Source organism: Bos indicus, chromosome 23 (genome assembly GCF_029378745.1).
Source record: "Bos indicus isolate NIAB-ARS_2022 breed Sahiwal x Tharparkar chromosome 23, NIAB-ARS_B.indTharparkar_mat_pri_1.0, whole genome shotgun sequence".
Lineage (NCBI taxonomy): Eukaryota > Metazoa > Chordata > Mammalia > Artiodactyla > Bovidae > Bos > Bos indicus.
Window position 1 is genome coordinate 24,566,822 of NC_091782.1, and position 25,746 is coordinate 24,592,567.

General features: G+C 46.5%; 1 protein-coding gene across 11 annotated transcripts in view; it reads left to right on the forward strand.

The window, feature by feature from the left end:
• The first annotated feature begins 1,319 nt into the window (after nucleotides 1-1,319).
• Nucleotides 1,320-25,746, forward strand: part of TFAP2B (transcription factor AP-2 beta) — a 28,995-nt gene continuing 4,568 nt past the window's right edge. For 2 of the 11 annotated variants that reach the window (XM_070778101.1, XM_070778102.1), the window contains exons 1-6: nucleotides 1,321-1,585; nucleotides 5,849-6,307; nucleotides 11,053-11,113; nucleotides 18,760-18,979; nucleotides 20,493-20,611; nucleotides 22,728-22,869. In XM_070778101.1, coding sequence (XP_070634202.1) covers nucleotides 1,505-1,585; nucleotides 5,849-6,307; nucleotides 11,053-11,113; nucleotides 18,760-18,979; nucleotides 20,493-20,611; nucleotides 22,728-22,869 — 1,082 coding nt within the window. In that variant the 5' untranslated portion in view covers nucleotides 1,321-1,504. Of the gene's footprint in view, nucleotides 1,586-3,407; nucleotides 6,308-11,052; nucleotides 11,114-18,759; nucleotides 18,980-20,492; nucleotides 20,612-22,727; nucleotides 22,870-25,746 lie in introns of those variants that run through there. The other 9 variants (XR_011563406.1, XM_070778097.1, XM_070778099.1 and 6 more) reach the window with 8 other exon arrangements.

Genomic DNA, 25,746 nt, shown 5'->3' on the forward strand with positions numbered 1-25,746 from the left:
CGCGGTTGTCCGGAGCCCTCTCCTTCGAGCGCAAGGCAGCGCTCGGCAGTCCAGAGGTTTAGAGACAATCGCCCTTTGCAGATTCACTCTTATCAGGTTTAATAACTTCCACCCCAAATTGCCCTGGTCCCTCCTCATTCCCTCCTGTCATTTATTTTCTGCCCCAGGGGCAGAGAGCCTCCACTGGACTTCCCTTCTGGCAGTGGGAATCCTTCCGCACCCTGGACGGGAGTAGAAAAATAGAGGGGGTGGGGAAAGGGGGCAAGGAGGTGAGCGTTTGCTTCGATGAAATTCGGAAACCCTGTGCCTTAAGGGGCACCCATTTTCGAGGTTCGGTTAACTTTGTTCCTGTTGATGTTTATATTTTTCTTAAAAAAAAAAAAAGCTATACAAATTACCTTACCAAGAAAAAATACACTCAAACGAACAAACCCCCACATATCTTAAAGTATTTTTCAGTATCTTCTTGAAAAAACATTCTTAAACCTTCCAAAGGTTCAGGTGACCATTTCTTGATTCTCCGTGATTAAAACCACTTAAAAGTTATAGACAACAAATGCAGATATAAAACATCCCATCCCTCTGCAAAGAAGGCTTGAAAATAACATTGCGAGATTGTACACCTATGTTGCTTCCGACATCTGAAAAAAAAAAAAAAAAACCCAAAAACTTCATAAAATGGAGACTTCAGCCAAAGAAAGAATGGCACATGGAATCCGTTGAAAATACAAACAACCCTTAAAGGATGAGTAGGACAGACTTAGGTGGTTACACAGTATTTAAGTTTTTAAATGTGTTGGGCAGAATGACTGGGAAAATATAAGAAATGGTCCTTGTGGTGAGCCGGCTTTTTTGTTCTACAGTGACTAAGGTACAGTGAAGGAAAAAAAAAAAAAAAAAGTTGTGTAGCCATCAACACAGAGAGATCACCCTTAAAATCCCCAAATCCAGCTTTCAAAAGCCTCCTGCTGAACAAACAAGAACAGGAGCTTTTGTATTTAAAAATCTCAGTAATGGTCCTCTTTTAAAATCTACATAAGAAAATGGGGGAACTGTGGGCACCCTGGTTTCCCCAAATGAATTGTAAAGATTTTAAATCAGTGGGTACAATGATTCATCATTTTCAATATAGAGGTTTTAAATGTGTATATTTATATTAATCATGCTGACCAACTCTCTCTCTCCTTTAAATACATGTTTAGAGTCTGTAGACTCTTCCTGACCCAGGGGTGCTTATATAACTAAATGTGGGTGTCTGGGTGTAAATACGTGTTTATGATTTTTTAGAATATATATGTCTGTGGGTTGCATCTAACTCCAGTGTGTGTAATCATGTTTTTCTCTCAGCTGAGGCTTACTTCTCCAGCCTATTGTTTGAGACAACAGATATAAGTTGCGATGGGAGAGGAGCGTCGGATTTGGTGTGTATCCCCCATTTCCAATTATAGATGGATCATTACAGACAGCGGAGTCCTGAGAAGCCAGACATCTGCTCCTCACATGAATGCACTCACCTCCTAGAGACCAGGCTGCCATCATGCTCTGGAAGCTCGTGGAGAATGTCAAGTACGAAGATATCTATGAGGTGAGCCGACACCCCCAGATGCATCTTAGAGCTTTGCAGATAGAGAATTTGAGCTTCTTGACACCCCAACTCATCTATATTTTTAAGCTATTTGCTTGTAGATTTCCAGCCGGTTTTCTCAGCTTTCTCTAACTTTTCGAAAAGCTGGCTTGGGGAGACTTCGACATTCTGAAAAGGGACTTTAAGGTGGAAATCTGACTACTTTAACCTAGGAGATTTCTCTGATTTTTGGTATTTTATTTTTCTTTCTCTCTTCCTCGCCCCCCACTCCTTCAGGATCTGATGAGGAACGGGTGCTAGTGAATGTGGGCAGAGAAAATAGAGACCAATAAAGGCAGAGGCTCCTCGTTTTGAGTGTGGGAGAGAATTAGACTTTCAAGCCTCCTTCGCAACAGACTCGGGCTTTGAATTTTTATTTTTAATAAAAATTTTGAGATCGATAACAAACGGATCCAAGTAGAGCACGAAAAATTAGAAGGAGGGTGGTCAACGGACAGACGGATAGATGGATGTAGAGAGAGCGCAAGCCAAGGAGCCATAGCAATTTTTTTAATTTTCTTTTTTTCTTTCATGTTTCGCTTCTTTGAGACTCGGGGCGTACAAACGGCCCCATGTCTTGGCATTTTTAACGAAATTTTCTACCCGGGTTGAGTGCGCACGGTTCGTTAGCGCTGAGGCCAGGGGGACTCCCCTTCGGATGGAGATGCTGTCTGCAGCCCGGCGGGCGTCTGCCTCCTTGGGGCCGGGCGCGCGGGCCGTGCGCTCGGGTCTCGGGCGCCGACGGAGCGGCGGGGTGGCGGGGCTGCGCGCGGGACGGGCGGCCGGAAGGAGCGGGGACAGCGGCCCAGGCCCGCGGAACTTCGCTCCGAGCGCACCAGCCCGGGAGCCCCCGAATTAGGGGCTAGGGGGGAAGGGGAAAGCGAAGATTCCGAGGAGACGTCGAGAGAGGGAAGAGAGAAAGAAAAGCTTGGAGGAAGGTGAAAGGAAAGGGGCAGAGGAATTGGGGAAGGGGAAGGTGGAAGCTGGCGAGCGGGCGGTGGCCGGAGATCGGGAGGGAGTCGGAGAGGGGACGTTGAGAAGCCAAGGCTCGGGCGATCGGCACGGGAAGCGCTGGGTCGGACGAAGCGGTCGCGGTGGAACGCAGAGGATCCCCAACCCGCGGGGGACACGCCACCCCGCCCGCTCCGGGACGATCCTAGAAAGCCGGACGGGGAGCCGCCTTGCGGACCCTGGGAGTGGGCTCCTCCCGACTCCGCCGGCCCAGCCCCGCGACCCAGACCGCGGCTCCGAGGAGCCGGCGCGCGCCTTACGGCCACTGGTGGAGTTTCAGAGCAGCGCCCCGCGCCCGCGCCAGGAATCTCCCAGCTCTGCCCAGCCCCAAATCTTGATTTTGGGGGGTGTGTGTGTGTCTGTGTGCGTGTGTGAGTGAGAGAGAGAGAGAGAGGAGAGAGGAGATTCGTCTTTCTGCGCAATGATGACTTGGGACTTTCCTTTCCTCTTTGTGGTTGTGTATTGACTGGAACAGAGAGCCGCGCCTCCGCCTGGTGGGGTTTGTTTCGGTTCGGCCTCCTTTTCTTTCTTTAACAGCCGGGATAATGGTCAAGTCGAAGGCGCTAAAACCGTCCTAAAGAATGTGAGCGCCCAAAGTGGGCTTGGCGCGGGCTGCGATGGAACCACGGTGTAAATAGCTCCGGGTATATAGAGGGGCTTCACTGGGTTCCGAAAAGTAAGCAGGATAAACTCGTTCTAAGAATCCAAAAGTAGACTAGCTAAATGGGAGGGAGGAGGGAGGAAGAGGGAGGGGTGGAGTGGAAGGGGGAAAGAGGGAGAATAAAGAGGGTGGGAGAGAGGAGAGACCGACGGAGAGAGACAAGAGATACTGCAGGTACTCCTATCTGCCTAATTTTTCTGCTCAAAAAAATATAAGAGAACGCGAAGCCGGTGGAAGGAGTCTATTTAAGTCGGAAGGAAGGTTGAACTTTAACAGAAATGGCAGTCAGGCCAGTTGAACGGGTTCCTGAAACGTCCAAAAAGGTTTTCTGTTGCCCCTGGCTTTGCCTGGAAAGGATAACTTTAGTGTACTTGAAGATTGATTGCATATATTTTAAATTGAAGTTAAAAAAATCACAGACTGCAGGAGCACTAACGAGGGAAAGGCTACACAAGGGATGCAAAGCCCCCCATCTCGCCTCTGTCCTTTAATAAATAAGCATCATCTCCAGTATACTGTGAGTCTGTAAACGTCACTGTAAACAGCCGGGCCCACCGGTTCCTTTGCTCTCCCCTCCAAAGGGGGAGGCAACGCCTTTTTATTTTGTTTTGTAATCTGCGCGCCAAGCACCTAGGGCGGTCAGTTCTTCCCATTAGGAAAGTCCCTCTCCAGGAACCTAGACACCTACGGTTCAGCACAAGACCCCAAGGATGCTCTCTTCTTCACCGTCTGGTTCAGGGGAGCAGGGGCTGCTTTACGCGCGTCCCTGGCTCAGTTAATTGAAGTTCTGCCTCTTTCCTGCTAAACTTTTCCCCCGGTCTGCCTTTGCCAGCCCCCTCGTCTGATTACATCTAGTAATTCTCCACTGAATGAACGTCATTTACAATAGTAGGGGAGCTCTGCGCCCGCTGCTGCTTCACGCTCCATTTGTCCTCCATTCTCCCTTTAAAGTACTCGTGTAATATTAATAGTCATGAATATCAATTATTATGAGGCGGTGTAGGCAAGCGGAGGGAGGAAGGGGCGCCCGAGCAGTCTGAGCCCAGCTTCGGGCGGAAGAGGACTGCTCCTGGAGTCCCGAAGAACCGCAGAAGAAAAAAGGCCAAAAAGACAAGCAAGAGGCCGATGAACAGCTCTGTCTGTGTGTGACAGGCGTCGCCAATCTCGTTTGGGGGTGGGGGGGGGATTTTTTTTTTTTTTTTTTTTTGATGGCTTGTCCTGGAAACACCTCAAGCTCGGCTCCTGTGTCCAGCTCGTTTCTCTGCTGGACTCCTTGATTTTTTTTTTTAAATCATTGTTTGATTTTGAGCAGTAACCAGGCTTTTTTTTCCAGATGTTAGTCCACACCTATTCATCCATGGTGAGTCTGGATTCACGTTGTACCAGAATTGCATGCTCTCTCCTCTCACTGTCTCTCTGTCTCTGTCTCTTGTGTGTGCGTCTCACTCTCGCTCTCTGTCTTCCTTCGAGCGCCTTTGGCTTGGTAATTTAGCACCATAATTGGACGAGGCTGCAGCTGCTTCTCTGCATTGTGTGTTTGTCTGAGCTCCATGAGTCAGCTGGGGAGTAGGGGGAGGCCGAACAGAAAAACTTTTTATTTGCCATCGCAGTTGGGAAATTTAGGTGACTATTTCTCCAGAAAGAACCATGGGGACTTTACCATGGCATTTCCAGAGAGGAGAGGGAGAAACACACACACTCAGGCACACCTTCCCCTTTCACTGAGTTCAGCAGTCCACTTAGGACCAACACTAAGTTGTCTAGGCCTTTTGTTTTTATTTTTTGGTTTCCCCCCCTCCCAACCCCAGGTCTTTCATCTTCACACCCTGGAGTAGGGACAATATTAGATACTGAAAAGCAACCTTAGAAAGAACTCCTTTGAACTGCAGTTCAACTTAATTTAAGACGGACTCAGGATATGATTTTTGAATGAGATCCATTTCGACCCAACACTACATAAATTATTTAATTCCTCTTGGGGAGGAAGGGGTGACAGGAAACTCAGATCAGGCAGATTCCTAGGTGTCCTGGAATGACCAGGTGGTGTTGGGGAACTCCTGGCCAGCGGGCTGGGTTGCCAGAAAGGCAGAAGTTGGTTTTGAACGAGAGGAGCAGCACAGAAAATAGTAGGAAGTTTTATTTGTTATGCTTTGGACCTCTGGAAGAGTTAGAAAAACATAGTCTAAAACACCCAGAAGAACAAATACAGTGTATTAGACTCCTGTATTTTTCATTAGGGAATTGATCATCTCCCCCAACCCCATACACACTGTTACTTTACCTCATCCCTTTTGCCGGCTTTGCACCCCAACAGAAGGCTTAGATGTTGGTTCAGTGGGTGAGTCGCCCCCATGTTCCCCCAAAGCCTCGCGTTTGGAATTGCTGAAATCATGTACCCTCTGAGTCAGCTTGGGAGGCTAAGTTTCAGACTCTTGTTTCCCCTGTCCTGGGAAGAGGATGCCCAAGCCGGGTTTCTCCATCTGTCGCTTGTGTTTTTTGTTTTTGTTTTTTTTTCCCTTCCCCTTCTCTCTCTCTCTCCTCTCCGCTCCCAGGACCGGCACGATGGCGTCCCGAGTCACAGCTCGCGGCTCTCCCAGCTGGGCTCGGTGTCCCAAGGACCTTACTCCAGCGCCCCGCCGCTGTCGCACACCCCGTCGTCAGATTTCCAGCCGCCCTACTTCCCGCCCCCCTACCAGCCGCTCCCTTACCACCAGAGCCAGGACCCCTACTCCCACGTCAACGACCCCTACTCCCTGAACCCCCTCCACCAGCCCCAGCAGCATCCCTGGGGGCAACGGCAGCGGCAAGAAGTGGGTTCAGAAGCCGGTTCTCTCCTGCCCCAGCCTCGGGCCGCCTTGCCCCAGCTCTCGGGCCTCGACCCCCGGAGGGACTACCATTCGGTCCGCCGGCCCGACGTGCTCCTGCACTCAGCACACCACGGCCTTGACGCGGGCATGGGGGACAGCCTCTCGCTGCACGGCCTCGGCCATCCCGGCATGGAGGACGTCCAGGTAACGGCACACAAACAATAAACAAGTAACAAATGCCCAGGGAGCGGGGACGGGTGGGGAGGGACAGCTCTGTCTTTTGGAGGGGTGGAGGGAAGGTAGTTTGTATAGGAGCAGATGGACTCGATGTATGTAACTGTGTATTACCTGTATGACTCTCTAGTGGCATTTTCTGGGGTTTCGATGACGAAAGCTAGAAGTGTGAGAGATGAAAAAATGAAGGAGAAAAGTGTACTGTGTTTTGCTAGTTTGGGGTCATTAGAATCAAAGCTAGGTGGTTTTGTCTTGCCTTAGCTAGGGTACTCCTTCCAGTTCTCTTGGCTTTGTGTAACCAGGCCGGGTGCCCTCTCAACCTACCCCCCTGGGTCTGGCCCCCTGACGTGGCAGGTGGAATCCTGGCTGCCCGGAGGCTGGAGCTGCAGCATGGAGGTGCAGGGACCTCTATACAGGTTCCTGCTAAATTTGCAAAGACTCTGTTAAGCATGACAATGCACACTGGAAGAAAAATGTGTTATTTTGTTCAAGCCAGGTCTTACTTTGAATGTCCCATAAGCTGTAGAACCCTTTTCCAAGAGAACTGAGCTCCAGAGGCAGCATCTGAGCAATGGAAGATTTATGGGGAGAGACCCAGAAAGTCATAATTCTGTTTGGGGGTTCATGAGGACACATACCATTTTGGAGGTTCTTTTCCCCCGTTTGGACCATGAAACGGCAGTTGAGCCACATTCTCCACGTCCTTCCCCAGTCCTTCTTTCTGCTAGCACCCTCCTCTCCCCAGTGTCACCAGTTGAAGAGGCATCACATGTTTGTTTCTTAAAACAAAAGGCTCCAAACACCCCCCCACCCCATCACTATCCCATCTGCAACCTACACAATGGAGCCTGATTTGGTGGAGAATACTTGGTTAAATTAAACAAAGAAACATCAAAGAAATGATTTCTGAAAACTGGGTGATTCTGAGCAGGTCTCCTTTTGCTCTTTAATTTAGTCTCTAGAAAAGATAAATACGGTTGAAAGGTTTTCAAGGGATTCTTCAATCTCATTGGCATGGTTGTCTATATCACGCACCATTATAGACATACCTCTAAAGCGAAGGAACATGAAATGGGAAAGAGAAAGGGTGCATGAGTCCCTTCTCTTTACCTTGCTGAAGAAAATGTATTTTGAACAGTTAAAATGTGGTGATAGCATTAAATGCTGCCTGTGTCTCGTCTATGATGGTTTACTGATTTAGGGGAAATTTAGTTATTTCCAGAAATAATGGAATCACCTGAGTTGTGGCTGGATTACCCATAGTCATAAGTGGTAGTTTTGTTGATTTAATCAAGTTTAACTGTTTCTGTCCTGAAGGTATTGCTCATTTCAGAATATCATATGAGAAAGGAAATATTCAATAGTGTGTGTGTGTGTGTTTTTAATGCATTGGGGTAATACTTGTCTAGGGGGAAAAGTTTTTAAATTAACCTTTGTGGGTATGGTTCAAAGTGCTAGATAATGAAAGTGGATCAACTCATCAGCATTGCTGTTGGCAACGCTACATTGGCTATGTCACTACCACTCTGCAGGCGGGGTGGCTCAGGCTACTAAACTCAGAGACTGCACCCAAAGAGGGAATAGGTTTCTTTGCTTTTAGTCATTTTATTGTATTTTTAAGGCAGAATTGTGAGAACTTTGGAGGGTTTGGTCAGATGCAAGAGGCGAGAATAAAACAGGTCAGGTTGGTGTGTGTTTGGGAGAATATCCTCATGGAAGTTGCGGCTGGAGCTCAGGCCCGGGAGGTGGAGAGAGCCCAGAGCAGAGAAAGTGAAGGCCCAGGGCCCTGGCTGCTCCCCGCCCACCCCATCTCTCCCCGTCCCTCCCCCGGAAGCATCTCAGCAGGTCCCCTGGCAAGGTGGGGAGGCCCGGGAGACTTTCTCGGGGTCGACCCTCGGTGCCAGGGGTCAAGAGGAATTCACCCTGAGTCTTCCCAGGAGAAAGGGAGGATCTCTGTCTCCCACGCGGTGACAGGCCTCTTGACGCCGGGTGTGCTTGACAAGACACGGGGCAGGTGACAAAAAAAGACAGGGGAAGAGATGAACCAAAGATGAGACCCCTGAATCCAGAGGCTGCGCCTCCTCTGTTCCATCCCAGAGGCTCCCCTTCTGAGTTAGGGATCAGGAGCGCAGGGGACTATGTGGCAGGAGCCGCTGGTGGTTTCAGCGTTTCCCATTTCCTGCCTCTGCGGTATGGGTGGGCTGCGCTGCCCCCCCCCCCATCTGTAAAAAGAGACCAGAGGTGCCTCAGCCTGGACCCCAGTCACTTGTTCCATCTCAGGGGCCTAGTGTGTGTCCCGGATCTATGTCAGTCCAGCCGCGATCCAGCAGATACCAGGGAGCTGCCAGGCCAAGGAGGGGGGAGTGGCCTCTCAGCCAAGGGTCCTCACCTGGCCCAGGGTTGGGGCAAGATGTTGTGTGACCCAGACACACACGCGGGGCACCGCCCGGATCGTGAGAGAAGCAAAAGAGAAGAGCTAATTAACCAAATGCTTCTAATATTTTTTAAATGAAACTATAAAACCCTGTCAATTTCTATTTCAATTTACTCACAGGGGCTATTAAACCAGCAAATCGCTGTTTGGGTTCTGGTATGCTACATTTCACCCATTTTGTGTGTGTGTGTGTGTGTGTGTGTGTGTGTGTGTGTGCTCTCGCGCGCGCGCACACGGGCACGGGCAGGCACGCAGGGAGTGGGGACAGTGTTAAAAACTCAGAAAAAAGCATCAGAAAGAAAGAGAGCTGGAGATGATACTCAGTTTGGAGTTTGTTCAGTTGCTGTGAACACCTCTTTCCTTCTTCTGGTCTTTGCTCTCTAACCTCTCATCACCTCTCCTACCTGAGTGTAAACATATGAAGATGTTAAGTCAAAGCCCCTACACACACGCACACACACACACACTCAAACACACCCTACTGTCTTAAAGCAACCCCTGGTATCACTTTTAACTAAAGAAGTCTAGTAATTACGAGTCTGAGTTGTTTTTCCGAGCTTCCGCATGCAGTCCTAATTAAATCTTTACGATCCTCCCTGTGACGATTAAGCGCCAGCATGCTGCGTGAATATCCTGTACAAAAACCCAGCAGGCGGCCGTAATTAGATAGAAAATCAGACAAGAGCCTTCTCATTAACTACCACAACTACCCCACGTCGTTGATGAGGCGTATATACATATTTACGTACCGACGTGAGGGTGAGGTGTGGGGGGGCACGGTCCTGGCCCGTAAGATCGCGGGTCTGCCCGTCCACAGACACAGGCGAATATTTCTGTCCTGCGTGGACACGTCGCCACTGTAGACACGTGAGCACAGAAAGGCGTGAATCTTGTGTGTGCGCGCCCGGTGTGCATGGTGGGGTCTCCTGGGAGTTCCGAACAAGTTACATGAAGCATTTTTTTTTAAAGCATTTTCTTTTTACTTTAAGATGGGGATGGCATGTTGCAACATGGAAAATGGTTCTTATGGGGAATAACAATTTTCTTCATCTTTCTGAGAACAGAGGAGTGGCTATTAAAAACAAAAAGAAACAAATTAACATGCCCCCTCCGTGATTAGATCATCACGTTTCTACTGTGCTGCTTGTTTGGGGTAGACAGTCTCTTCCTTGTGATGAACACACACCCTGTCTGGGGATGCAGCTTGAGTGGGTGGGAGGTGCTGTCTAAACACAGCCTCCCTCTTAAGCCCTTTGCTTTTTACTCCTCTGTAGAGAGGGTGACAGATTGGTCCAAACAGGTTTGTAAGGATCAAGGAAAGCGGCTGGATATTGCAGGAAAGGCTAACCCTGATTTTCAGTGGGGAGTAGAGGGTGGGAATCCACCGCCTTTGGATGCCCTGGGATGCACAGCTAGAAGCCTAGTGCATCCTGACAGCAAGAATATCATTCTAACAGCCATTTCCCCTCTGAAGTGCAGCCAACATCTAGGGTCAAAATTTTCCTTCTCTGGAATGCAACTGGCAAGAAAGGTGACTGTTCTTTGCCATGACCCAGGTGCTGCTCACCGGGAGATCCTGTGTTTGTGTGTGTGTGTGTGTGTGTGTGTGTGCATGTCTGTAGTTACTGCCTTCCTAACAGGTGTGCTTCTTGTTGGGCAGCAGCAGTGGCAGGGGGAGCAGATTGTGCAGGTCCCTTGCAGGGACTGTCCTGCAGCAGGAAGCTCACAGAGCACTGAGATGTGTGTGAACCGCAGTGGGTGTGCGGTCCTGACGGTCTGCAAACGTGTTCCTATGTGTTGCTGTTTGCATTCCATTCCAAATTGCTCAGACTTTAATTAAAATCCTATAATGTAAACTATTATGTATTTGTAAAATGACTCTGGGGTTAAGATGCACTGGGATAGCATAGAAAACAGACATCGCTGTGACTAATATCGGTGGAAATCTTTCAGCGGCTGCCAAATTTTCACAATTCATAAGAGCGAATAATATAAGTTTATGTGTCTATGTAATATCTATGTTTAATATAATCACTAAACCAATCCTGCATCCCAGATGCCTCTCAGTTCCCTCTTTCCTCTTCTTCCATTGGAAGAATTTATAATTTGGGTGAATTTCATTTCTGTGTCCATTTGGAGGTAATAATAATAATAATAAAACCTCCCTTTGTGAATTAATATAAATGGAAATAACAGAAACTCCAGTTTGGAATGACATGATTTATGTGTGCGATTCTTTAATATCCAGTCGATTTGAATAGTGATGTTTTTATATCCACAGTCAGTTGAAGATGCCAATAACAGCGGCATGAATCTATTGGACCAGTCTGTCATAAAAAAAGGTATGGATTCTTCTCCCCCCACCAAAGTAAGCAAAGTTTTCCTGTGCATTCACGTCTTTATGATGCGTTTTCACTTTGAAGGACTTCATTGTTTTATAAGACACCAGTGTTTGTTCACAATCATAGGACAGTGGCTATCTGGATGAAAATGCCTGTTGGGAAGAAGGGATGGGGGTGGCGGACTGAAGGCAGAAACCCTGATGAGAGAGACAGAGACCATTGCCATTTTTCTCACAGTACATTCGCTAGCAATCCTAGATACATCATAAATAATTGAACTACCATTCTGTATGGTTGGGAAACACTGCTTTCAAAAATATGAGGTAATTATTTCATTGATAACTGGAGTTTGTTGAGCCAAACCCTATGCCATTGGGGCAGCTCCTTCTCTCCTTGCTTTTGTATTTTGGGGTGGTAATTTTGTTCCCAGTTCTCTGTGTTTTACGAGTTGTTTCTTCAGATTTTTTTTTTTAATTGTGCCAAATGTGTCGCTAAATATGCTCTTCCTGAGAAACTGAGCTGGCCTCTGAACATTTCTCAATCTTCCTACATATGCATTCATGATTTAGTGTGACTGTGGAATCACCCCATACTGGTAAAGGGCATGTGATATTAACAAATGTTTGCAGTCTCTTGTACAGCTGTAAGCAAAATAATTAACTAATTAAACTAATTAAATGTAATTACAATAACTCATTTCGGGCGTATTGCAGCTGCTTAATTTTTCCCCCCTCTTCTCTGACAGTCACTGAGAGAATGCCTGGCGATTAGTGTGGCTGCCAAAAGGCCCAAATGTCATTCACATGCCACAAATTTAGGAGCTTGAATGTGTAAACAGTGCAATCTTTAATTATCGCAAGAACCGGTATTTGGAGCTACAGTTTTAACTACTGTAACCCTTTTTTTTTATCGATGCTGGAGAAGGCCTGTCCTTCTGTTTGGTGTCAACAATCCCTAGCTGCAGTCACTTTTGATTCATTTGAGCCAGATGACATTCACAAAAACAATTAAAAGGGAAAGGATGGTTTGAAAAGTAATGCAGAGTCAAGCCGGTAGAGTAGGAGGGTGTGTAAGCAGGATGAGGTGTGTTCAATTTTCTGCTCTTACAAAAGCAGAAAAAGTCACTTTGAGAGGTGGGAGGCGGAGAGGGGAGGCTGTACTTGAAATGATGCCATTTGGCTTTTGAATGTAATATCCTGAAGACGACTAGTAGGGTTTGGGGTAAAAGTATTTAAGTGTTCCTCCAAATGTCTCCGACTCTTCCTTAGATAGTATCGTTTCGGATTTTTAATGCCAGGGTTTGGGTTCGCTGGGACACTTGGGCTTGCGCTTTGATTTGCAAGTGCACTGACAGCTCACTTTCACCATTCCCTCCTGGGTCTTCTCTTCTGGTTAATTGCTGGTTGATGGGATGGGGGGCGGTGGGGCGGGGGTTAGTATGGGGAGGAGGAGAGGTGCTTCTTCATTGGCTTTCTTGGTTTCTTTTCTAGTTTCTGTCCCTTTTCATGGAAAGCTAGAATCCCTTAGCTCAGAGTTCTCTATGGGGGCTGAAACAGCATTGGGGCTGGCGGTGGGGCATGCCCAACTGATGACCAATTAGAAATATTATTAATAGGCCAATAAAAATATTTGGAACTGAACTTGCCTAACAAAATGGAGCTGAAAATATTCTTAGATGTGGATGCTTTGGTTTCAGGGCTTGTGTATGTTTGTCAGTGAAATGTGAATGTGTGTGTATATATGAGGATCTCCAGGAATAAGAAAAGAATATTGACTAACGTGGCAGTTTCTGGTTTTGGAAATATGGACTACTTTTTATGCCCCCTGCAAACCTTTTTAAAAATGCACAGCCTAACACATTTAAGTGGCACCCCAGTCATTCTATTGATTTAAGGAGTGTGGTATGAATATGAAGTGTGAGGTCAAGTCCATTATTTAATATTTCAGGTATTTGCTTTATTACATGACGAAAAGATCCTAATATTATATTTTTATCTTTAGAGAGCCATGGGCAAAAGTGGAATAAGTGGTTGATTTACTTTTCTAGATCACTATGAACCACTTAAAATAAGGTTATGGATTCATTAGCTCTTTCCCTGCCCTCTGGTCTCCCGTCTTTGCCCCTCCCCCACCTTTATGAGGAAGAGATTAATTTCATAAAAGAAGAGGTGAGAACGTTTCCTGGACGAAATATTCTAAATTTCAACAACTGGCAAGGGACCTGGTTGCTTTATTTGCTTTCTAATGGGCTTTTAGAGAGATTTTTAAAGGTCTACCTTATTAATAAAGTGGCAGCAACCCGCCCAGGTTCAGGTTTCTCTGCCTCTGTGTGTATTTAAGGGAGAAAACTTAGACATAAAGGATATAGGTCTCTGTGTGTGCACGCGCGCGTGTGTCTCTCTAATTATGCAAGGTCTCCGTCCTAAAATTTAACCCTGTCCAGTTTTTCACCCGTGTTGATATCACCCCATTGATTGTAGGCTAGCTCTCTTGTTATGTTTGCTATCTGGGCTTAGCTGACATTTCTGAAGTAATTTAGTTAAGAGGAAATGAGTTGTTCCCAGTAGAGAGAGCAAACGAGTGGAGTGAAGGTAGCCAACGTGATAAATGGCTCTTTCATTTGAAGATCTCCAGAGCTCGTTTACGGCTAATTTTCTGTATTGGCCCCCTTTGAGCTATTAATGCAATCGGCAGGGACTGGGGCCCCTCTCCTCTTAGCTGCCCCATTAGAGCTCCCATTAAGCCAGCGAGTCTCAACTCCATGGCAGGAGTTGGGGGCGGGGGGAGTAATGAAAGGTGCTTTTTAAACTCTCCTAATCTAAACCGGCAGAGGGTGGTTAATACGATTTGAAGGGGGCTGGTCAATGAGCAATCAATAAAGTAATAATGAGAAGGATTCGGTACATTAACAGTCTAAAAATCCAACAAGACATTAAAAAATCATTCTTAACTCTCAGTTCCATTAAGATTAGGAATCTGGGCCGGGCAGGGGGTGGGGTGGTGCCCAGCTCCTATAAATGATCACTGCCACTCTTCCACCAGCCTAAAGAAGGCTCACCTAAGCTTTTAGAAAAAGTTTTTGGTGCAATTAGAGGCCAATATGCAATCGACTGGACATCTTAGACAGCAGAAAAAGATGCTGGGATTTCTTGGAATGACTGGCATGGCTGGAGTCCAAGGTCCAAGTGTTGACTATGGGCCATTTTCACTGGTCTTAGGGATATCCTGTTTGGTTAGTTTCAGTTCAGCTTCTTGGTTCTCTCCCACTTTTTTCCCGTTAGTTCTGGCCTCTTCCCCACATAAACACTTTGATTGGTGTGGATTTTCTCCGGGTATGGGGGGTGATAGAGAAATTGCCAATTTCTATTACAAGGGGTTCTTTTGAGATTCCGCCTTCTGACCTAGGAGGTCAAAGCACCCAGTCTGTCAGAACCTTTGAGAAGGCTATGAGTTTCCTCTCAAAGGAAGAGGTTCATGTTTTCAGAGCTGACTTGGGTCCCTATCGGCCTTTATTCAACTAGAGACTCTCAGCTACATTCCAGCCACCCAGGGAGTAATCAGAGTTCATCTAATTTCAAAGCTGGAAAGGTTAGACACTCTTCTCCAACTCCCACCCCCACCCTCCAGTGAGGAAATTGAGACGGAGAGAAGACAAATGACTCTCTCAAGGTCCCACACACTGAGTTAAATGATGGGATCCAACCCAGTTTCCAGCCTCTTAGGCTTTGCCCCTAAAGGATGCCAACACTGGATGTTTGTAGTTTTCTTCTGTTCTGGCTTTCTCTGTGAGAATCCTTTTATGTTTTTTCTTCAGGATTTCAGTGCTCATGTTTATACACATGCTCTTATACACATATGGAAAAACATTTAGCCCTCAGGTAGATGAGAAGCAATGTAAGTATGAGGAAAAGGGTGATCTGCTGGTGAGAAGTAATTATTTCAAGCAATGCTCCACCTCTTGCTGCTTCCGGGTGTGCAAGTGAAAGTGAAAGTGAAGTCACTCAGTCATACTCTTTGCAACCCTGTGGACTATTGTCCACCAGGCTCCTCCGTCCATGGGATTCTCCAGGCAAGAATACTGGAGTGGGTTGCCATTTCCTTCTCCAGGGGATCTTCCCGACCCAGGGCTTTAACCTCTGAGCCACCAGGGAAGCCCCAAAAGATACCGCGAATAGCAGAGGTTTCCATATTTAAGTCCGAGCACCTTTCAGAGGGACTTAGGCTTCAGTCCATTAGATGGGTTCATTTCTTCCTTCTCTCCCACCAACAGATCAGAACCACAGAAGACCTGCCTCCAGTCAAACACAAAGATATCAGAGCTGTGATTTCATACTTAAGTGTAAAGATGAAACGCTACCTTATTAACACTTTGGCTCTATAGAGTCCACTAATGAATAATATTTTCTCCAATCGGTTTTCCTTCTACTCTTTCAAATTAAACTCCAGTCCCTGTAATGAAATATTGATCGATTTTTAAACCTCTGTTCTTCTGCCCCCATATAATGCAAGTTAAAAGGGAGGGGGGCAAGTTTTGTGGGTGTTACATCCAGAAGTTGGCTACGCTATCCAACTGAGAACTGAAGAGGAAAAAAAATCCCACCCAGTTTTAATGTATGCACAGAAAATTGTAAACATATAAAGAACTGAAAGCTTCACGCTGAGTTTTGCTATGCTCCATTTCCTTACCATTTCCTGCTGTCGCTTTAAACCTATCTTAGTCATCTCTGGGTTCCGTGAGCAGGAGCAGTGTGCTCATAATTACTAACAAATCAACCGGGCCCTGTTGCTCCCTGGGTTTATTGATAAGCTGGAGGAAAGCAGAAGGGAAAAGACAAAGAGAATAAAATATGGGGTTAATCAGCTGAGGAAAGCAGGTGTGAGAGTGGAGGGGAAGGTAGATGCTGGAAGTAGGCTGGACTTAGAAGAGTGTGAGACAAGACATGTGCAGAGTCTAGCTTAGGAAACCATTCAAAGGCCAGCATTTAGCACCTGAGGATGAGAGAGTGGAGGGTGTGAACAAGACTGATACTTAAATTCAAAAACAGAAATATAACCTGAAGTGCGTCTGCTCAAACAGTCTTGTCGGGTGGGGGTGGGGGGAGAAGGGGAGTGAAAAAACATCACCACTCTCCCCTTCCTTCTCCCCCTAGACAGCAGAGTGCTGAGGGATGCTGCCTGGGTGGGTGATATTTAGGTGATAATGTATATGCAAAAGGTACAGCCCTTGGGAGGGAGCTATGGACATTCCCCAAAGGAAATTGCTCTTGTCAGGTAAATCAGGCAATTAACAATAGTGAAATTGAGGGCAGGCTATAAAATGTCTTGAAAGGCCTGGCTTTTCAAGAGATTTGGCACCTGGGACTGTGAAAAGCAGGCAGAATTCCAATTCTCAGCAGATATTCAGTTATCCAGTATCGTAAATAGGAATTAACTTACTATTTTCAAGTTGCTTGGCTGTGGGGGCTGGGGGGGTTCTGTTAAAATGTTCTTTCTAAATACAGTAGGATTTAAATTTTTAAATGTTGCTGAATATCAAAGACAAAGCTTTTTATACAACTTATTTCTACAGTTCATACCATATTAAAACTACAAAGGGCCATCTGTATTTTGCAGAGAAGTTTTCCAAGGTTACCATGATCGTACATTATTTGTTTATAGTGCCTGCATATGAATCTGAAATACAGAAATCAGGACAGTAGTGGAAAAAAAGACATATTGAAATAGATGTGGATATTGTGTAAGAGAATTAAATGACAGGGTGTTCCCACCCCAATCATTATTTTTTAAGTGACTTTAAATCCATATTTTACTCACATTTCCCTCAAATGGGAAGCACTTCACTGACTGTGATGAAGGGAATCAGAAAGAAGAAACCCCACTTTGTAACTGCCCCACCACCATGACAGTGCAGAATATTCACTTGGTTACCTGATATCATTCATTCAGCCCTGGGAGAGACTATATAGAGAGATCAGAAACTCTAAAATGTCTACTAAGAAGTAGAAAAAGGGAATGCTTGTCTCTCTGTCCACTGTCCTCAGAAAACCCTTTCTCCAGGCGTTTGTAAAGAGCCAAATGCAATTTATAGGAAATAGAAGATTTGAGACCTACCTTTTAGGAGTCTCTAAAATATCATGAAGGTCTAAATGCTGGGATCTGTGGTAGAGAGAATAAGCTGTTTCAAGAACACTCAGGGTGGTTAGTCTGTTCTAGTAAAGGGAGGTTATATAACTTGCTTGACATGTGGGGTTCTAGGTTCCAGGGAGTAGAAAAAGCATATCTTTCTCTTACCAGGATTATAGAGTGAGACAGACTCTTTATTAAAAAGGAAGAATGGAAGCATCCTTTTTCATGCCAGAAACACTGCATGTTTCAATAAGTCCCCTGGCCTGGTGATCACTGGAGAGGTGCTTGAGGGGCTTCAGATCCCCATGGAAGAAGCTAAGGTTTAGGGCAAGCCAGCAGGGAGTGTCGCCTGCCCAGTGGCCTGCAGAAAGAAAATGGGCATCAGCCGTGTAGAAGTCCAAGGGAGGGAGACTGCCAGGGGACTGGGAAGCTGACCGTTCACTGTTCCTGGCTCCTAGCCTCTGGTTCTACCGAGCCCCGCCTCTTCCTAAGGTGCAGATGACACTGAAACACAATTAAACAGAAATACAGGCTGGAGAGACTGAATGCGCCTGGGTAGCAGTGGCAACCAGCTGTCAGCTCTTATTAACTTCTGCATAAAACATACCTTGAGTGCGGTTTGTTATCAATTACTTGCCGAAATGAAACAACTGGGGCAAGGCAAGACCGCCGCTCACATGAATTAGAGTGATTGGTTGATTGATCAGGGCACCTGTTGTAAATCATAACTGCTCCAAACAATCACCAGCCGGGTGCTTTACGTTAATTTGTAAACAAAATTCATGTCACCGCAGAATTGCTTTCACTGGAGAGGAGCATTTGGGTTCATTTCTAAATGAATCTGTTGTTAGGATATAGCAAAGAATGGGATCCACTGTAGAGAAATAAGCAGCTCTTTTGGGTCCAACTGCCCCAATTTAATGGTATTATTACTTGGCTGTTCTTGGGCAGAGTGACTGATGGGGCTCACCATCCTGATCTTTGCCAGTGATGGCCATAGATTTGTATCAAATAGGAGAGGAGGGAAGGGTTCCCGTAAAGACCATTGGTATTGCTATTTTATATCACTGATAGGGAGCATCGCCTTCAGGTTTCAGCACCAAATGTGATTATCAGGAGACAGATGAGGACATGAAGATTCAGAGAGCTTTAGTGAGATGTCTAAGGTCACACAGCCAACACGTGATGGAATCGGACTTGTCTGGCTTCACAGCACAATCCAAACTCTGGGTTGCGTGCTTTTCCTGATTCGTGTAGTGAGCGGGACTGTGGCAAGCCACTCTCACATGTCCACACACTTGGGGTAAGTTTCCAGAGGTGATAGCTTTTGCATTTTGTTTGTACACAGAGCTCGGAACGCACCGCGGAACCATGGGAACACACACCTCCTCCTGCAGCTTTCCTCTTGGCGCCTGGCCTGTGGCCTCGCCCCTGCGCAGGCAGCGACACATTCATTCTATCGGCGGTCACTAGGATCAAAACCCGGTCACCTTTATGGCATTTTTTTTTCCTCTCTCTAGTTCCGGTTCCTCCCAAATCTGTGACTTCTCTGATGATGAATAAAGATGGCTTCTTAGGAGGCATGTCCGTCAACACTGGCGAGGTGTTTTGCTCGGTCCCAGGCCGTTTGTCTCTGCTTAGTTCAACTTCAAAATACAAAGTAACTGTGGGAGAAGTTCAGAGACGGCTGTCGCCCCCCGAATGCCTCAATGCGTCTCTCCTCGGCGGCGTCCTCAGAAGGTAACCCACCACCCCAACCACTTTTTAATGCCGCGCGGTTGCCTAGCAACCGAATTCTGCAGCTTACAGCCGCCGCCGCCACGTGCTCCCCGCCCAGCTCGCGCTTCCTTGCCCTCCCGCCAGCCATGCGGGCCTGGGGACCTTCCACTTCCCCGCCCTGTACCCGGCGCCCCTCTTCCCACTCCCAGGACCCTTCGGAGCATTCTCTACCTTGAGTGGGACCCCAAATCTGCACACACTTACCTAAAACAAGAGTATCATGGCGCAACCCCCTTCTCACCTGCAGTGTGCTCCGATCTCTTATTTTGCTTTAAAGTGTACTTGGCGCCGACTAAGTTGATCCTGTCCCACTAATGCATCGTACCCCGCGGTTTGAAAAGCTTTGTTCTAGACTTGTGTGACTTCCTTTCCTCAGTACCACTACCAAAAATAACAATGACACCATTTTAGAAGTATAGACAGGTATTCCTTGGGGCCTTTCATATGCTCCCCAGTGTTGGAGAAAGACAATCCATAGACTCCTTGCGGAAACTGGGGGAGGAGTTGGCTTTTATCTTAAAGATTCAAAGCCTCCCCAAAAGTCCCTGCCAACACCTGAACTCTTCCGTTAGTGCCTCCGATATGAAGGTGTGACATTGCATGACATGAACTTTTCAAGTTAGCCTATCTTGGGAGTTGAAACTCCCCTTCTTCCCTAAAAGTGGCCGGGTGAACAGCACAGCAAGAGAAGTCAGAATAGGTTTTTTCTTGTATTTTTAGCACATAAAGGGGGATCACTGGGAAGAAGTAAGGGTGTGACTCACCCTTTTTCATTTTGAGTCCTTTTGCTCTGCTTTACTTTGTAGTTCAGTTTCACAGGAGTCCTTTGAGCTCTACAGTGTAGAAGTTTCTTTCAATTACCCCTAGGAATTGAGGGTGTGTGTGTATGAAACTTACTGAGATTAAGTGAGATGATCAGTATAAAGCACTTATCATGTAACTAAACTCCTCTGGTGCTAGTTTTACTATCATCGTTAGATTCATGCTTCAGTCTTCCTTCCCCTTTTAACCCAACTCCATTTTATTGTGACTCTTGACCTCTTACTCTCAAAGCCCACCTGTTTCAGGCTGAGCCTTCTCCTTTCTGAACCACCCAGTTCTTCCTGTCTTTCGGCAAGGTTGTACTTGCCGGCTTTGGCTCACCTCTCTGGCTCCATGACCAGGAAAGAGCTGGGCTTGTGCACGTGCAACTTCTACCTTCTCTGGACCCACAACCTACACCCTAATTATTCCCATCTGGTGTCATTTTTTATTCTCATGAGATAAAAGAACGACTCGATTTTTTTATGCTCTGTATTGCAGAAATTAAGCAAACCTCAGCAAACTATCAGCAAATAACCAAAAGGAAGGAAAAAAAAGTGCTAACCTCAAGTTAAAACCTCTTCAAGCTCCACTGGGCTTTAGATTGCTAAATCTAAACTTTGTTTCAGGAACACTCTGAGGTTAATCAGAATGTTAATTCTTGCAATTTCAGAGCCAAATCGAAAAATGGGGGGAGATCTTTGAGAGAAAGGCTAGAGAAAATCGGTTTGAATTTACCCGCCGGCAGACGCAAAGCAGCAAATGTCACGTTACTCACCTCCCTGGTGGAAGGTAAGCAAGACGTGTGGCCATTTCATGAAGTGGCAGAGTTTAACTGTTGGCTGAAAGCTGACATTTTACACGTTTCATGATTAACTGGAAATCATTGCACTTGTTGTGCCCTTATGAGTTGGATGTCAAGCGTTTGCTTGAAAAGTTCAAAGGTCTTTTTACTGAGAGGGAGTGGCAATTGTCCGGAGGCCAAGGGATGTGTGCAAGGGTCCCCGAGCTCTGGAGAGTGCTCAGGTCTGGCCTCCAAGCCAGTGCAGGTGCCTCCAGGCGCAGGACATGGTACCTGAAACAACCTCTAACAAACTCAAGAATAACTCTGTAACCAGCAATCCCTTCTATACCCCTTCTCCTTCCCAAATTTTACCTCTGAATCATCAGTAGTACTAAACACACTGTTGATTTGTGAAATTACTGTTGCATTCATGATCTCTAATGGTTATTTTAAAACTCATGTCACTTCCAGGGCCCCTATCTCCCACTGATTACCTGGGATTTATTGAAATAGAGCTTCATAAGACCAGTGACCTAGGAGAAATACGGGTTGGGGATGAGGGGAATGGGAGGGGGGAGTTAGGAAACATGGAGGGGAATCATGTATGATCTTCAGTTGTAAATTTAAAGGCCCATACTTATAACAAGCACATTCTAATTTGCTCATCATTTTGGGATTGGAGATGATATTTATGGTATGTAATAAACAGGATCTTCTCCAGAGTCTAGAATAAGTGGATCTGCATTTGAATTTGTGGGTTGTGGAAGACACAGGAAATACAGCTAGAAGGACCTAATAGAGGAAGTTGTAGAATCTTCTCTAGAGTCTAACATGTAGGTTTTGGGTTTTTCTTCTATTTTTATGGATACGATATTATGACACTACTTCGGGGAGTTAGTTTTTGGAGCAGGGGATCTTAGAATATTTAGGCAGCAACCATAAAGTCATCACATTGATAGGCATTGCACTTTGACATCTTTCAGGCAAAGTTGCCTGGCCCAAACTTACCCTCTAGAGGCAGAGGTGACCAAATTTCCAGACCACACTTATTACTGGTTGCCTCTCAGCCTGGGGGTTTTACTTTTTGCCCTTTAGCATATTGCTAAAATCACAATCTTCATTTTGAAAAGCAGTCAAGGTAATTTCAGCCCAAGACAGGGATTTGGGTGGAAAGGAAAGGAACTGGAAAACCCACTGAAATGCCAATATTCCATTGGCAGTTTTCAGTGTTATGAGTTGTTGTAAGCTGGAAGTGTTTGGTTACTATGCTAATGATGATTAAAAGTAGTCATGCTCCTTAGAAATAATGTGGCTATGGGATAATTCAGCACATCTCTTTTTTATGTTAAGATCTTCCCTTGAACCCCTAAGGCTGTGTTTTTAAAGGGTAATAATGCTTTTTTCGAAAGGGGTTTCCACATTAACTGAGGAGTCTCTCAGCTGTCCAGTTTTTCTATAGCTGCTGTGTCATCTTTGTGCAGTAGAAAGTCTTTAACTAGGAGAATGATGGCAGCAACCTCTGAAGAGGAGAAACCTGAAACCTAACTAGCAGGAAACTGACAAGGAGAATAAACATTTCATTGCTGGATAGACACTGATCCATATATGATTTATATATTCTTTAATATATGTGGACATAGGCACACAAGGATCTATATTTGTATATATTAATTATAGGAAGATACAAAAGTTAGGAAGACTTAAATTTTATTTAAAGCAGGAGTTAACACGTTAGATGCTTAAAAAAGGGGGTGGGGGGCAGATCTGGCTTGAATGTTCAGTTCACTGTCTGTCTAGATGCAATTGCAAGGTGGCTCCCACAAGTGGCCCACCTTTCCCTTAGGGCTGGGGTGTGGGAGACCCGAAACTATCCAGGGGTTGCCTAGCTAGGATTTGACTGGAAGCGTGATCAGGGAGAGGCTGGAAGGAGCAGCAGGAACAAAGTGTGTTCCATCAACTTTAATCATGGCCTGAGAACCATGTTCATTTGGGCGTCTGCACCACCTTTGCTACTGCCCCCAAGAGTTGACCTGTTTTGTGAACAATAACAATAGACCAGGGAACACCTCCTGATCTTGGGATGGTCTTGGGTGCTGATTATTTCCTCTGCGGCTGTCTTTTCAGGAGAAGCTGTTCATTTAGCTCGGGATTTTGGGTATATTTGCGAAACGGAGTTTCCCGCCAAAGCTGTTTCTGAATATTTGAACCGGCAGCACACGGATCCCAGTGACCTGCACTCCCGGAAGAATATGCTGCTGGCCACCAAGTGAGTGTCCTAAACTCGTCCCTACTCCCAACCTGCGCAGCCACCTCGTTTGGGAGGAGGCAATGGGAGCTCCCAGCTCAGTGGCGAAAGCCGGTGGATTGCTGGTAGGGAGCCCTCCCAGCTCCGCCCCCCTGCGCGTGCCCACCCCTCAGCGTTGATTACGGGCTGTGTGCGTGTCAGTCTTATCTGTTTTCTAGATTCTGAGAAGGATGGCTTTATTAATCGGAATCCAGGCTTTTTAACAATTCACATCCCCAGCGCTGGGGGTGACAGGCAGACCTTTGAGGGGTGGAGCCTTATTCCAGTTCTTCCTGCATCCCTGGATGCTTGTTTCTGCCCAGGTTGCACATCTTCCTGTCCTCCCCACACAGCCACGTGTGCTTGCTCAGGGTGTCTATATGTCACCCACGTGTACCCATCTCTACCCTCAGCTCTAATTACTCTCTTTCCAACGTTGCTGTTTGGCATCTTCCACAGAAGTAGAATTTACTACAACTCCAGAGGGGAAACTAGTAAATCTCTGGCTAAATTTAGGTCTAGAGCTCATTTGAACTTTTACAGTGGGTTTTCTATTTATTTGATTTACTCCTGTCTTTGGCTTCGATGTCATATTGCTGGTGTTTTATGGCCGGTTCAGGCCTTCGGTGGGCGGCGCTGCGTGCGCCCGCACGTTTCTCTCGCAGGCGCGGCCCAAGCAGCGGCGCTCATTTATTTAGTGCTCCAGGACGCGGTTTGTTCCGTTGACAGCGTAATTTAAAGAAATATATGGAAGGCTGAAAAATCATTTGCTCAAATTTGTCCAGATGTTTTTGAGACGTGATTGGAATTTGATTGCCCCTTTCCGCAGGGTCAAAAAATATTAATGTCCCAGAACTTTAATTGCTTACAGACCCCAGTTTGGGCTTTGAAGATTTAAAATGTTTGACTCTAAGCATTTGTTCTCCGCAGTTCAGAATTTCCTTTTTGGCACTTTGGTAATGAGTACAAACTTCAGGAAAGCCTTTAACCATCCCTTCCAACGATCAAAACCTGGCACCCACCTCTTTTTAGAAGGTTTTCCTTGATGTACTAACTAGCAATATAATAGATCTTTGTCAGTAAATTGCCCTCCCACCCCTTGCCCTTGGTGGCTAGCGGCAGGGGAACTGTTGGTGCTTTATAAAAGAGTAAAGGTACTTTGGGGAAAAAATAAAGCCAAACTGGATAAATTAGATAACAGGATTCCACAAACAACTCTGTGGTTTCCCTGAGGAGTGCTTGTGGCTTCTCTTAGGCCAGCATTTCTTAACCTGAGGTGAGCATCAGGATTGTCTGGGGAGCATTTCCAAGATAATTATTCGTGGACCTAGCCCCAGGCTCCCTGAATGGCAGGGAGGGTGAGGGTGAGGGTGGAGGCCTGGATGTGTTTGTTTGAACCCCACAGGTGATTCTGAGGAACCCCTGACTTAAGAAACTGCCCTATTTAGGTCAAAACTGTTACCTGTTTCTTCCTGGTTGGGATGATATATGCCTGCATTTTGAACAGAGAAACCAGTGAGAGCATGCCTGGTAGTGTCTTCTACCCATCAGTCTTAAAACCAAAAACCTTTTCTGGCTGTTGCAGGTGGGGGAGGAGGTTTTTTCCATCTCCTCTGGCTGTTACTTCTCCTGGGAGTAATCCCCTTGGAATAGGTGCCTCAGAGTCACTCACATGAGCCTCCAGGCACTGGCCCTATTCATCTGTTGGCCAGGCCAGGTGTCACCAAGTGTCAGACCATCCCAGGGAGGCCTGGGATTGGAGTCCTGTAGTTTTTCTTTTTTCACCACCCTGGAGACCAGGTGGAGGCAGGCTGACAGAAGCCTGCCAGTCTATGAAAGGCTATGACCTTTGGGATGCCATGCCTCTGACCAAGAGGCGAACCAAGCCTTTGGGCCTTCAGGGCTAAAATCCTTTTGCCCATTTCTTATATTAAAAATTTCTCAAGTAAGTTCAGTCCATAGTTAGGTATGCAAGATTTCTAAGGCTGGGAGATTTGGGTGCCTTGAGGAATTAAAAACCTTCAACAAATAAAAATCTCCTCTCCCTGGAGTCTTAACCATCTACCTTTAGGTTTTATTTAAACAATGTGGGACTCCTTTTATATGGACAACAATCCTGTTGTATAAAGATCTTCCGTAGCCTACACTTTAAAAGAAAGGGGAAAAAAGGGGAGATGGTGGTGGTGGGAATACCTCCCTTCTCAAATACTGCAGGTAAACAGCCTTTTGCTTTGAATGGAATCAGCATTCTCTCCTGGAATAAACAGTTGCTTGCCCTGGGCCATGCACAGCTCCAGCAATCTGCTTCTGTGAGAGGGACAGGCTTGTGGCCCAGGGCCCTAAATCTTTCTGGGCTTTCTGAGCCTGATCGCCAAGAGGTTGGAGAGGCAGGAGAGAGGAGGGGGAAAGGGCTTTAAAAAGAACTGTCAGGTAAGAGCTAAAAATGACTGAATATTCCAAATCAAATGCTAAAAGCCTAGCGATTTTCCCAAAGCGAGGTTTATGCAGTTTCCTGCATAATGAAGGCGGCGGGGTCGGGGTCGGGGGGGTGGGGTGGGGCGGGGGGCCGGGGGAGAGCGGGAAATGGGCAGGGGAAGGGGCTGCCAAAAAGGCCGGGCTTTGGGATGGAAGGGGTGCCTCACCTCCCCACCCCCGCTTTCCTTCCAGTCCCAGCTGCTCGAGAAGGCCGGCCGGGCGTTGGGAAGGGAAACAGAGCGGAATCGCCCACATTAGCCTCGCTCCCCGGCTCTCCGGTGACCGGGTGCCTCTGGGCTTGTGTGAGCAGTCTCCTTTCTAATGCCAATGACAACAACACTGAGGGTGGTGTTTGTTTGTTTGTTATTGTGGTTGTTGTTCCTC